The following is a 13,893-nucleotide window of genomic DNA, read 5'->3' as shown; positions in this document are numbered from 1 at the left end:
ACATTGGCTTTAAATAAGCAACTCACAGGGTTAGCCGGGAAAATGTGTTCAATAGTGAACTTGTTTCTAGTAGTCCAAAGCAACCAACAAATCGCAGCCCAGCTCACCATGAAAACCCGCTTAGACCGGCCTGCTAAAGAATTAATACAACGCCGAAGATCCTCGAAAGAGGATGGGTTCCAAGGAACACGAAGCCAAAGTCTAATGCAACTCCAAAAGAATTTAGCCAAAGAGCACTGAAAAAAGATATGTTCGGTATTCTCTAGGGCACCGCACAGTTGACAACCATCAGAACCCGGCCCGTTCCTCTTCTTAATCTGGTCAGCCGCAGGAAGTTTGCGACGGAGAGCTTGCCAAAGGAAGATTTTGATCTTAGGAGAGATGCGGGCAGACCAAATGAGTTTAAACTTGTTAGTGCGAACACCAGCGATGAGTTGCGAATACGCTGACTTGACAGAAAAACGCCCCGAAGAGGAATGAGGCCAAATAACGGAGTCCTCTTCCTCCGAGAGCAGGGGGAAGCAGGCAGTAAGGCGTTGCCAATCTTCCAACTCCACAGGGGAAAGAGAACGCCGGAAATCTAAAACCCAGCCCTGAGCCGAGAGCTCAGAGATAGAGATCTCGGGGTTAGCACAAAACGAAAACAAAGTCGGGTGAGCCACCGCAAGAGAAGTGTCCCCAACCCACCAGTCTAACCAAAAACGAGTAGATTTGCCGTTACGAACAACGAATTTCACAAGGGACCAGAAAATTGGTCTAATACTAACAAGCTGACGCCAAAATTGAGAGCCACCAGAAGAGGGAGCGAACATAGAGCTCGAGGAGGGAAAATATTTAGCTTTGAGAAGGCTCAGCCAAGCAGGGCGATCATCAAGGGACATAATCTTCCACCACCATTTTAACAAAAGGAATTTATTCATGATCCTGGTATTAATGATGCCTAAGCCCCCATGATCTTAGGTCTGCAGATGAGGTCCCACTTAACCATCCTATATTTGCGTTTGTTGTCGGAGGAATTCCAGTAGAAGGCACCCCTGTGCTTATCGAAGCCCGAGTGAGTCCCTTCGGACAGGAGATAAAAGCCCATTAGAAACATTGGGAGGGAGGAGAGATAGGAGTTGGTAAGGGCAACCTTGCCCGCCTGAGAATTATAACGGCCTCGCCACGGCAAAACTCTCTTGCCCACTTTAGACACTGCCGGGGCGAAATCTTTGGCCAAAAGCTTAAGAGGGGAAATGGGTAGGCCCAAATATTTGAGAGGAAAGGATCCTAGCGAGCAGTTCAAAAGATGGGCCACCCTCTGCGCTTCCGAGACAGTTACCCCAGTCACAATGACCTCGCTTTTAGAGAAATTGATTTTCAGGCCCGACAGAGCTTCAAAGCAGAGAAGAAGAAATTTCAGATTCGTGATGGAGTTATCATTAAGTTCAACCATAATGATGGTGTCGTCCGCATACTGTAGGTGAGAGATGCCATTAGAAATAAGATGGGAGCTAACAGGTGAGATGTGACCTGCAGCCGCAACACGAGACAGAATGTGAGATAGAGCATCGGCCACAAAATTAAAAAGCAAGGGAGACGCCGGATCTCCTTGTCTTAAGCCCCTGCCGTTCACAAAGAACTTACTGGTCTAGCCATTGACAGCCACCGCCGTGTGGCCACCAGTGACAAGTTGCATCAGGCGGTGAACCATCGAACCATCGAAGCCCTTGGCCAACAAAACATGTCGCAGAAAACTCCAGCTGACCGAGTCATACGCCTTTTCAAAATCAAGCTTAAGGACCACAGCCTTGGTGTTCTTACAGCTAAGGTCATGAATTATCTCATGTAAGCAAAGCACTCCGTCCAAAATGAATCTCCCCTTAATGAACGCGGATTGGAAAGGGCTAATGACCCGATGGGCGATCGGAGAAATCCTAGTGGCCATCCCCTTGGCAGGAAACTTAGCAAAATTGTTAATCAAAGCAATTGGCCTGAATTGGGAAATCAGGTCAGCGCCTTTGACTTTAGGGATGAGGGTGAGAACTGCGTAGTTAAGTCTCGGGATGTCAACAGTCCCCAACCAAAAGCCTTGAGATATAGCCATAATTAGGCCTTTTAGCTGAGGCCAGAATTGCTGGAAGAAAGTAATAGAAAAACCGTCAGGCCTAGATGCCGCATTCGGGTTGCTAGAACGGATCGTCTCAAAAATTTCCTCTTCCGTGGGAGGGATCCGCAAACTGTCATTATCAGCATTCGAAAGCTGATCCGGAGGAGACCAAAAGGGCGAGGCCAACTTAAAGCCTAAAACAGGTTTAGCCGCTAGGAGGTTAGAGAAAAAGTCAACCACATGACGCATAATCACCGCGGGATCAGAAACCCTGACGCCGTCTATCATAAGGCTATCAATAATGCATCTCCGATGCCTGCCGTTAGCAATCGCAAAGAAATAGGACGTGGGTGAGTCACCCTTTAAGGTCCAGTTGATAGTACCACGCTGTTTCCAGTACACTTCCTCTTGCCTATGAATGCCCAACAGCGCCTCTTCTAAACCATATCGAGTTTGCCATTCAAGCAAGGACAACCCCGAACCATCGGCGCGTTCGTCTAAAACGCCAATTTGAGCCACCAACCTAGCTTTGTCACGCCTTGACTCAGCGTAGTGGTTTTTAGACCAGCCTCTAAGGAATCTACGCAGAAAATAAGAGCATTGATGCCAATCATCCATCGGGCCAAAAGAGCGGCGAGTAGAAGAAAGGAATGACAGAATCTTTTGTGCCACCAACTCATTAAAGCCCTCCACTTGTAGCTATGAAGCATCAAACTGGAATCTCGGGAAACCCACTGAACGCGAACCATCATCTAAAATCAAGGGGGTGTGATCAGAGCCAACACAGGCAAGGGCTCTAAGACTGACACGGGGGAATAAAGAATCCCACCTAGAACACACAAAAACCCTATCAACAGAACAGATAGGGGGAGTTTGATGGTTAGACCAAGTGAAACGGGCTCCAACCCTAGGAATCTCCCGAATAGCCGTGTCCCTAATGAAAGCATTAAATGCATCAGCCAGGGGCCAAGAGAAGTTAGGCGAGCTCTTGTCAGTAGGGAAACGGAGCATGTTAAAATCGCCCCTATCAGGAGGGGTAGCTGACATGATTCAATTTTAATACTAAGCTCGTCCAAAAAGGCATAGGACATCGCATGGTCAGCCGGACCATAAACCACCATGATTTCCAACAAGGAGTTGAGAGACCTAAGAGAAACCACCGTGCTTGCCCAAAAAATGCCATGGTCAAAAGCCACAAAATCAAAAGTATCTTTTTTGGAGCCAAGCAAAAAACCGCCCGAATGACCAACCGAGGCCACAAAATTCCAATGAAATTTGTCTATCCCAGCAATGGCCGATAGTCCGCTCGAGGAAAAGGAAGATTTGATAGTCTTGACAAGGCCAATAAATTCTACGTTTTCAGATCGAACCAAGTCTTTAAGTTGGTCCCTGCGCCCCCTAGCGCCGAAACCTCGAATATTCCAGAATAAGGCCTTCATCTAAAAGACAAGTTTTTAATACGGAGACTCGACCTGCTCGGCGCCATGCAGGATTTTGCTTGCTTCCCTACCCCACATTTAGAAATCACCAGGGGAGCTTGACACCTGTCTTCTCCCCCCTCGTCCCCACCGGCCACAACCGGTGGGATGCCCGAAACCACCCCGGCTTCCTTTGTTTTCGCGATATCGGCCTGGGCTATCTCATTTGCCCTAATAATACCAAGAATAGACGAGGGGGAACCCAAGCTAGAGTCTAAGCAAATACCAACATCATCTAGAATTTTAAGCAAGTGATCATCAGATTGTGAAGGAAGAAGTAAACGCACCGGAGAGGAAGCCGTGGGAAGGGCGGGGGAGGGGGCTGGGAGCGAACCTGAAGGGGGAAGATCCCGAGCCGCAGCACGCCGAGCGGCCCGATCGGCCACCCGCTCACCGCTGTTGGAGACGCGGCCGCTCTTGCGGGCCGTAGACGCAGGCGAGCGCACGGGCACTGGGCGAGCACGACTAGGGGAAGCCGCCGCAGAGGACGGGCCCGAAGCCGCACCCATATCAGCATCAAGCCTTCGGCAGAACCCAGCCGCGGACTGCCTAGAGTCACCAGAAGCACGGCTCTTGGCGGAGTATTTCTTGATAGAGGACTTCTTCTTCTTTTTGGATACAGCAAGGCCAGCCGGGGGAAGATCTTCAATGCCAGACAAGGAGGGAGAAGCGGGACGGGCAGGGAGGTTCGAGCACACCGCCGAGAAAGGCGTGCCCTTAGCCCCGCCCGAGGCCGCAACCCCTCCACCCAGGCCAGGCGCCGAGTCCTGGGCCCCCTGCCAGCAGGCGCATTCTCCTTTAGCATATCCTGATCTTCGGGAGAAAGCCCATCCCACTCCGACTGGGTGAAACGAGGATCGGTCCCAAACATGGAGTCGTCAGGGCATCCATCACCATCTTTGCTTTTGTCGCCATTGCCAGAGGCCGGGGGCGGAGGAGGAGGCTACACCGGACCCGAGGCCACCTCCACCCGCACCCGGAGCCGAAAGCCACCAGCTGCAGGGAAGACATCAATGGCGCCATGAATGCACAGAGGATCAACACACCAGACCTGAAGCCGGGCCGGCCCCAGGATGGCCAGAGAGTCTTGGTCCACTTCAATAGGTTTCCCGATGAGGACCCCAAAAGCCATGAGGAACGCCGTGGTGCGCATGCTAGGAGGGACATCTTCGACCAATACCCACACGTCAGACAGAGAAGAGATCGCCTTGAAGCAGCTTTGACCGAGACCACAAGTTGATTCAGAGGCAGCGTGAAGCTAGTGCATGATGAGATCATACGGAGACTCTCTTTGGAAGGAAAAGTCGCAGCAAAATCAAACTCAGACAGTTGGCGGATTTGCCAATCCCAGCCGCCCTCATCCCATTGCTGAAGTTCGTCAAGAAGGGTCTGGGAAGAAATGCGTTTAGCCTGGACGGAAATGATGCCAACATTGGAAAGCGACAGGATAGGGGCTGCCTCCGGGATCCCCCTATCTAGAGCAAAGGAAGAACACCCAGGGAGGTCGGTGCCATAATGAACAAAAGCGGGGGGCTTGACACGATTCTGGCAATCCACCGTGAGGTGACCATCTTCTCTGCAAATGAGGCAAAAGGGAGGGTTTTCACACCAAGATTGGAAATGGCCGGGGCGGTGACACGCGAAACAGGTGAGGATGGGGTTGGAGACTTGGGATTGGGGAGGGATGCGACCAGAGCCACGAGGAGGAGGAAGAATGCCATCACCAGGCAAAACTGGCCCAGATCCAGAGCCCCGCCCGGCAGCAGGGCCAACAGGGCGGCGGACCGGAGCCCCCGACGTGCCGCGTGGGAAGAAACGGGACGGACCACCCCCAGCCGCCATCGGAGCCCGCAACGGAGCGCCGCCCCGGGGAGCAGCACCCAGCGGAGGAGACGCCTGGGAAGGCCCCGACGAGCCCCCCCGACTGGCCGCCGCCGCCTGCTCCCAGGGATCGACCGCACCCGAAGGAGCACCAGACACGGGGGGGGGGAGAGGCACCGACGGGCCCGACCCAAAGGCGCGGGGAGACACACCGGCCGACGCCGCCGCCGGCCCCGGCTCCGGGGCGAGAGAGGCCTGAAGCTTCGCACGGAGAGCCGCCTCGTACTCCAGATCCGCAGCCGCCTCGCCGGAGCCATCGCGCCCCCGCTTCTGGCCGGAGACCGCCTCACTGGAGGACGCACGGGAGCGGTCCATCGCAGCCACCGCCGCAAAACGGAGGGAGAGGGGAGGGGGAGGAGTAGATCTGGCGAAGCGCCGAATGGGTAGACGGTGACGGGATAGATCTGAGGAGGAGGCAGGAAACCCTAGAAATGGGGGAGCCGCACCCCTCCACACCCATAAATACCTTGACCGAGCCAGGCCCGGCTTGATAGAAGGCCTCACAGGAGGGGTGGGCTGGGCCTGGGCCACCCGCGGCCCAGAAATCAGAGAAGGGAGGGGGGAAATCAGATAGAGACGCCAAGGCCAACACCGAAACTGGCCCAGCCGACCCAGAAGCACCCGGTGGGGCCCGCTCCACAGGCAAGGGAGCCAGCGCCGCCCCCGAACCCAGATCTAGGGTTGGCACCAAAGGCGACGCCGCCGGAGCAACGGCGGCCACAACGGAGGGCGAGCACGCAGGGGAACCCGCCGGAGAGCCAGACGCCGGAAGCGGCGCGGCCCCATCCACCCCAACGGAACCAGGGGACCAACACGACACACGCCGGCGACCACGCGAAACGCGGCGCCACCCATCCACATCCAAGGCAGGCCCAACAGGCCGCCCCCGCCCCCCGGGCGCGAACTTGCGCCGGCGACCCGCCGCCGCAGCCACGGAAGGACAGCACACCGAGTCAGGGCAGGGAGGAGGAGGAGGCTCCGAATCCGACCCGGAGCCCTCGGAGTCCAACGCCCAGAACTTATTGGATCGGGGAGGGGCCCCCGCCCCCCGGGCGCGAACTTGCGCGGGCGACCCGCCGCCGCAGCCATGGAAGGACAGCACACCGAGTCAGGGCAGGGAGGAGGAGAAGGAGCCTCCGAATCCGACCCGGAGCCCTCGGAGTCCAACGCCCAGAACTTATTGGGTCGGGGAGGGGCGATGCGGCCAGAGCGAGATGGGGAGATTAGTGAGCAGAGGGGAGCGGCACGCGACGCCGGAGCGAAGCCCGGAGGAGTCCGCGAAGGGGAGGGAGGGAGAGGGGTCGCAAGGGGCAGGGACGCCGCCGGGGCGGAGCCAGAGGTAGGTGGCGCCACGCGGAGGGGGAGGGGGGAGGGAGGGGAGAGGAGAGCCATTCCCGACTCTTGGCTACTCAATCACAAAGCATTTTAGAACGTTCCTAATGCTTTATCCAAATTACCTGCGTGTAGTAAAGTATAAATCATGAACTAGCATGATAAGTCTTTACTTGTTCGCCTAAAACATGCTTGACTTTACATGATAAAATCCAAGTGTAGATGATATCTGCTGGCATAATTGGCACAAGATAACCAGTGTAACTTGCTCATGCATGATACGATTCAATTTATAGCCACACAAATGATCATCAAATCATGTTAATAACTTAAAACCTGCTGATATAGGTGTCACTGTTAAAATGAATATAAAGTCTAGCAGAACAAGCTATTTGCCTGCTAAAGTGCTAGTTGTTATACCTACAGTATATCCAACCAGAATTTAATTACTACATGGGTGACCATCTGCAGGTAAACAGTGGAACAAGAAAAAATGCCACAATCTCAGGCTGCTTAGACCTTTCAAAGTCAATCATTGCATTTGCATGGTCACAACTTGAAAAGGCACAACAGCTGTGGCTCAATGTCTCACAGTTTCGCTTAAAAGATGCCAATCATCCTGATTTCCAGAAAGTATGACAACCACTTACAAGACAACACAACTACATTCCTGTTAAAGATCCATTCTAGTTCTCTATGAGATATGAAAATGCTTGGTACTGACACAGTTTGAGATGTCCTTAGCCCTTGAACTGCCACTCCCTACGGCACATAGGGCAAAGGGCGGTTGATGTTTGAGAATTGACCCACTTGAGTATGCAGTGAAGATGGAAAGCATGGTTGCAGGCACCCCAAATGATTGGGCACTCATCACCAGGGAACTTACAGTCAGGGCAGCAGCCGTCAAAAGCCATCCTGCATATGCCACATGTCTCATCCTGTGCGTCCCATGTCCAAGAAGCCACCGCATGCCACTGAAGAATTTTGACCTTCATGATTGTTACCTGGTATACAGCACTAGGTGCAATACATGAGTCATGAGAACATTACTAATTGCAGTCAGATTGCAATCAAGAAGGAATAAGGCAGCCAGGAAAGAGAAATTCACTAAATTAAATGGTATAAAAGGACACATGTATTAGCTTTCATGTCTTCAATTTTATGGCTGAAGATGCAGCTTGCAGGTAAAGATAGAATGACAGATAGCTACAAGGATACAAGTCAATAACAGAGTACACCATTCGAATGGCTCAAAAGTCACAACTTACTAGCATTCAGAAAGCGACATGCTCTACAAATTTCCTCATGATATGCAGGGGCGGGCTTAACACGAGACATAGGAATACAGTTGAACCATGGATTTCACAGAAAAAAAGCTGTGCTTGCACATCAAATGCTATGGCTCAACTAAGATCGACTATGCTGGGAAAGAATCTAATGGGGGATGGATTCGAATGGCTCAAGGAGGATGATGCTGTGTTATCTCCAGAATGGATTGACCATAAATCAAGAAAGATATAATTGACAGAGCTGGGGGGAAATCACAGGAACAGTAGGAACCCTATAGAAAGGAAACAGTGCTCTATTCCTTTGACTATTCCTACTTCTATTGTTATACTTCTCCGTCCAAGTTAGTTATCATGTTTCTTCTGTGAACTTCACGGCTCAACTGTATTCCTATGTCTCGTGTTAAGCCCGCCCCTGCATATCGTGAGGAAATTTGTAGAGCATGTCGCTTTCTGAATGCTAGTAATTGTGACTTTTGAACCATTCAGAATTTGTTTTAAATTTGAAACGCCTCTTGAGATGAGTGCCAAAGGTTGAATAGCTCCTTTTTCATTTTGGACTGGATTGCTGCCCAACTCGTTCAAATGGTATGTCGCAGCACGAAATGGTGGCAAGAACCCGGGCTTGGCTCCATAACCGGCATCAACTAGGTAGAATTTTACTAAAAAAATGAAACAAATATTGGTGCCAATGGTTTGTTTTAAGGCAATAATATATGGTCATATGGAAGATTTCTAAGGTAATTTCTCACCTTGTGGAACTTGTAGGCCTCTATCACGCCCTAATGCATCAGCTAAAACGGTTGCATCATGTGTTGCCCTTCCCAACCAGCCAACACATATATGAAGTGGAGGTCAAAATCTACCGCTGCCATCAGGTTTTGAGTGGTAAAAGCCTTCCTACCACGAAAATAATTCTCCACATCTTTGGTAACAGATGCTGGTGGTGGTGGCCTTGCATAATCATTACATAGCTCGCCTATGGCGTGAAGGATGCTGAATGTGTAGGATGATCTACTCCTTCCGTTCCATATTAATTGTCGCCGAATTGCTGATTTAGTACAACTTTGTACTAAAGTTGTACTAAATCAGCGACAATTAATAAGGATCAAAGGGAGGTTTTTGTTTTTGTTTTTTGCAACAACCCTATTCTGAAGGTTTATGTCCAATAGTATGCAAAAACAATGCGAATTGTTGCTCCACACTTGCATATGGACTGTTTTCTAGCAACTTGCAATCCCTCAATATGTCACACGATCCAAAGAACAGAGCTCTTTCAAACCTTAACATGTTTTTACAAATCACATCACATTGCCAAATTTTCTCTTTCATGCATCGAGCCATAGGTAATACGTGGTTTTCTCTTCCTTATTATAGCCCGAACAATGACAGCCATTGAAGCAAGTGCAACAAAAACAGTGGCTCCCCTAATCATCCTTTTTTGTTTTATCCATTTCTTGACCGTCTACAAATCGTGCGTGCTATCAAAATATGGCTACCAACGACTTCTAATCATGGATTCGAAGATATTAGACAGCAGCCTATACTGAAAATATGGATGGGACAGCAGTATTGAGTAGAGAAATTGGACAGAGAGCATATGGCCATCATTCCCATCTCAATCTCCTCTCTATCTCTCTCTCGGGTGGGGTACGAGGAGGCAACATGAGATGGGTGTTGCTTGCTAGTAAAAGGGGGAGGAGGGGGTGGACCGTACCTCTCTGCACCGCCGCAGCCGCTGCTAGCCCACTGCTAACCCGCCGTAGAAGCCGCCGCAGCCGCTCGTGCCTCCCCGCTGCCGTCCCCTCTCCGCTAGGTGTACCACGCCATCGGAGAGGGAGAGACGAGAGAGGGACGGGGGAGAGGCGGCGGCCGGCGGCGTTGGAGAGGGCGAGACGAGGGAGAGTCCGGATCGAGAGGGGGAGCAGGAGGCCTGGAAGGAACCCAGGAATCTCGTAACAGGCCAGCACCCAGCAATTGGGCTCGGGCCGGTAAGAAAATCATATAGAGAGGAAAAGAAAGGGAACCGAGGACTTGGGCTAGACTATTTTGCAGTTTGCAGCCAGCAGCCCAGCTTGTTCTCCACACACACACACCAAAAAAAAAAAAGCCAGCAGTCCAGAGGAAAGAAACGTGAATGAACTGAAATGTACCACCCATGGAGGTGTTTGCTTCGTCATTTTTTTGTCCATCACCTATTTATATGCTGTAAACAGAAAACGTTACCTGCATTTGGTGACTTGCCTCCGTAATCGCATCCTTTGCCTCCGTGATCGCATCCATGTTCTTGATGACGACATGATGCCTACCTGCCGCATGTACGTGTGTGATTCATTCATCCCCAATTTCACATCTACTTAGTCTATGGTTATATTTAAGGCGCAAGAGAGCGCCAGCGCGCGTCCCCGCCGTGCGTCACTCCGACGCCGGCGTCCACTTCCCCGCCGTGTGCCTCTCCGGCAGCGGCGTCCACTTCCCCGTCGTGTGCCTCTCCAGCTGCGGCGTCCTCCCTCGGCTCCTCGCCGGTGGTCGGCTCCCCCTTTCCCGCCCCATCCTTTGCTAGCTCCCGCCCCTGCCGTGCCATGGCAGAAAGCCTGAGGTCGGTCACCTCGACCTTTCAGGGGGAGAGGCCGATGGTTTCTGGGTTGGGGCTCTCGGCGGCGAAGATGGCTCCGGACGCGCTGGGTGCTGCGGACACTGGGGCGGGCTCGACGCGTCAGATCTCGCAGTGGCAGGAGGCCCCTGCGTCCAAGAAGACATTGTGGCTGTTGGGGAACGTAGTAATTTTAAAAAAAATTCTACGCACACGCGAGATCATGGTGATGCACAGCAACGAGAGGGGAGAGTGTTGTCCACGTACCCTCGTAGAGCGAAAGCGGAAGCGTTATCACAACACGGTTGATGTAGTCGTACGTCTTCACGATCCGACCGATCAAGTACCGAACGTACGGCATCTCCGAGTTCAGCACACGTTCAGCCCGATGACGTCCCTCGAACTCCGATCTAGCCGAGTGTTGAGGGAGAGTTTCGTCAGCACGACGGCGTGGTGACGATGTTGATGTTCTACCGACGCAGGGCTTCGCCTAAGCACCGCTACAGTATTATCGAGGAGGACTATGGTGGAGGGGGGCACCGCACACGGCTAAGAGATCAATGATCAATTGTTGTGTCTCTGGGGTGCCCCCCTGCCCCCGTATATAAAGGAGCAAGGGGGAGGTGCGGCCGGCCAGGGAGGAGGCGTGCCGGGAGGAGTCCTACTCCTACCGGACTCCCCCCTTTTCCATGTTGGACTAGGAGAGAGAGGGGGAAGAGGTGGAGGGGAGGAAGGAAAGGGGGGGCGCCGCCCCCCTCTCCTTGTCCTATTCGGACTAGGGGGGAGGGGCGCGCGGCCCTGCCCTGGCCTCCTCTCCTCTCTTCCACCAAGGCCCACTAAGGCCCATTAAGTTCCCGGGGGGTTCCGGTAACCTCCCGGTACTCCGAAAAAAATCCTGATTTCACCCGGAACACTTCCGATATCCAAACATAGGCTTCCAATATATCAACCTTCATGTCTCGACCATTTCGAGACTCCTCGTCATGTCCGTGATCACATTCGGGACTCCGAACAACCTTCGGTACATCAAAACATATAAACTCATAATATTACTGTCATCGTAACGTTAAGCGTGCGGACCCTATGGGTTCGAGAACTATGTAGACATGACCGAGACACGTCTCCGGTCAATAACCAATAGCGGAACCTGGATGCTCATATTGGCTCCCACATATTCTACGAAGATCTTTATCGGTCAGACCGCATAACAACATACGTTGTTCCCTTTGTCATCGGTATGTTATTTGCCCGAGATTCGATCGTCGGTATCTCAATACCTAGTTCAATCTCGTTACCGGCAAGTCTCTTTACTCGTTCCGTAATACATCATCCCACAACTAACTCATTAGTTGCAATGCTTGCAAGGCTTAAGTGATGTGCATTACTGAGAGGGCCCAGAGATACCTCTCCGACAATCGGAGTGACAAATCCTAATCTCGGAATACGCCAACCCAACAAGTACCTTCGGAGACACCTGTAGAGCACATTTATAATCACCCAGTTATGTTGTGACATTTGGTAGCACACAAAGTGTTCCTACGGTAAACGGGAGTTGCATAATCTCATAGTTATAGGAACATGTATAAGTCATGAAGAAAGCAATAGCAACATACTAAACGATCGTGTGATAAGCTAACGGAATGGGTCATGTCAATCACATCATTCTCCTAATGATGTGATCCCGTTAATCAAATGACAACCCATGTCAATGGCTAGGAAACTTAACCATCTTTGATCAACGAGCTAGTCAAGTAGAGGCATACTAGTGACACTCTGTTTGTCTATGTATTCACACATGTATTATGTTTCCGGTTAATACAATTCTAGCATGAATAATAAACATTTATCATGATATAAGGAAATAAATAATAACTTTATTATTGCCTCTAGGGCATATTTCCTTCAGCTCCCACTTGCACTAGAGTCAATAATCTAGATTACACAGTAATGATTCTAACACCCATGGAGCCTTGGTGCTGATCATGTTTTGCTCGTGGAAGAGGCTTAGTCAACGGGTCTGCAACATTCAGATCCATATGTATCTTGCAAATTTATATGTCTCCCACCTGGACTAGATCCCGGATGGAATTGAATCGTCTCTTGATGTGCTTGGTTCTCTTGTGAAATCTGGATTCCTTAGATAAGGCAATAGCTCCAGTATTGTCACAAAAGATTTTCATTGGACCCGATGCACTAGGTATGACACCTAGATCGGATATGAACTCCTTCATCTAGACTCCTTCATTTGCTGCTTCCAAAGCAGCTATGTACTCCGCTTCACATGTAGATCCCACCACGGCGCTTTGTTTAGAACTGCACCAACTGACAGCTCCACCGTTCAATGTAAACACGTATCCGGTTTGCGATTTAGAATCGTCCGGATCAGTGTCAAAGCTTGCATCAACGTAACCATTTACGATGAGCTCTTTGTCACCTCCATAAACGAGAAACATATCCTTAGTCCTTTTCAGGTACTTCAGGATGTTCTTGACCGCTGTCCACTGATCCATTCCTGGATTACTTTGGTACCTCCCTGCTAGACTTATAGCAAGGCACACATCAGGTCTGGTACACAGCATTGCATACATGATAGAGCTTATGGCTGAAGCATAGGGAACATCTTTCATTTTCTCTCCATCTTCTGCAGTGGTCGGGCATTGAGTCTTACTCAACTTCACACCTTGTAACACAGGCAAGAACCCTTTCTTTGCTTGATCCATTTTGAACTTCTTCAAAACTTTGTCAAGGTATGTGCTTTGTGAAAGTCCAATTAAGCGTCTTGATCTATCTCTATAGATCTTAATGCCCAATATGTAAGAAGCTTCACCGAGGTCTTTCATTGAAAAACTCTTATTCAAGTATCCCTTTATGCTATCCAGAAATTCTATATCATTTCCAATCAGTAATATGTCATCCACATATAATATCAGAAATGCTACAGAGCTCCCACTCACTTTCTTGTAAATATAGGCTTCTCCAAAAGTTTGTACAAAACCAAATGCTTTGATCACACTATCAAAGCGTTTATTCCAACTCCGAGAGGCTTGCACCAATCCATAAATGGATCGCTGGAGCTTGCACACTTTGTTAGCTCCCTTTGGATCGACAAAACCTTCCGGTTGCATCATATACAACTCTTCTTCCAGAAATCCATTCAGGAATGCAGTTTTGACATTGATAACCCACAAGTATAGGGGATCGCAACAGCTTTCGAGGGTAGAGTATTCAACCCAA

General features: G+C 50.6%; 1 protein-coding gene across 4 annotated transcripts; it reads right to left on the bottom strand.

Annotated features, from left to right (window-relative positions):
- On the bottom strand, positions 1 to 10,056 carry LOC125511165 (anaphase-promoting complex subunit 11). Of its 4 annotated transcripts, none has more exons than XM_048676459.1 (3): positions 9,784 to 10,056; positions 7,667 to 7,797; positions 1 to 7,542 (listed from the first exon to the last, which is right to left on the bottom strand). In XM_048676459.1, exon 3 carries the CDS (start codon positions 5,761 to 5,763, stop codon positions 4,366 to 4,368), a length of 1,398 nt encoding a protein of 465 aa, XP_048532416.1. In that variant the 5' UTR covers positions 5,764 to 7,542; positions 7,667 to 7,797; positions 9,784 to 10,056; the 3' UTR covers positions 1 to 4,365. The 4 variants fall into 4 exon arrangements, with proteins under 4 accessions (XP_048532416.1, XP_048532417.1, XP_048532420.1 ...); XM_048676460.1 differs by having other exon boundaries at positions 7,667 to 7,784; XM_048676463.1 differs by having other exon boundaries at positions 7,294 to 7,797; positions 9,784 to 10,052.
- Positions 10,057 to 13,893: the final 3,837 nt, after the last annotated feature.

This window comes from Triticum urartu, chromosome 5, assembly GCF_003073215.2.
Source record: "Triticum urartu cultivar G1812 chromosome 5, Tu2.1, whole genome shotgun sequence".
Taxonomy (NCBI): domain Eukaryota; kingdom Viridiplantae; phylum Streptophyta; class Magnoliopsida; order Poales; family Poaceae; genus Triticum; species Triticum urartu.
Note: the sequence above shows the minus strand (reverse complement) of the source record. Positions and strands in the feature narration are given on the sequence as shown.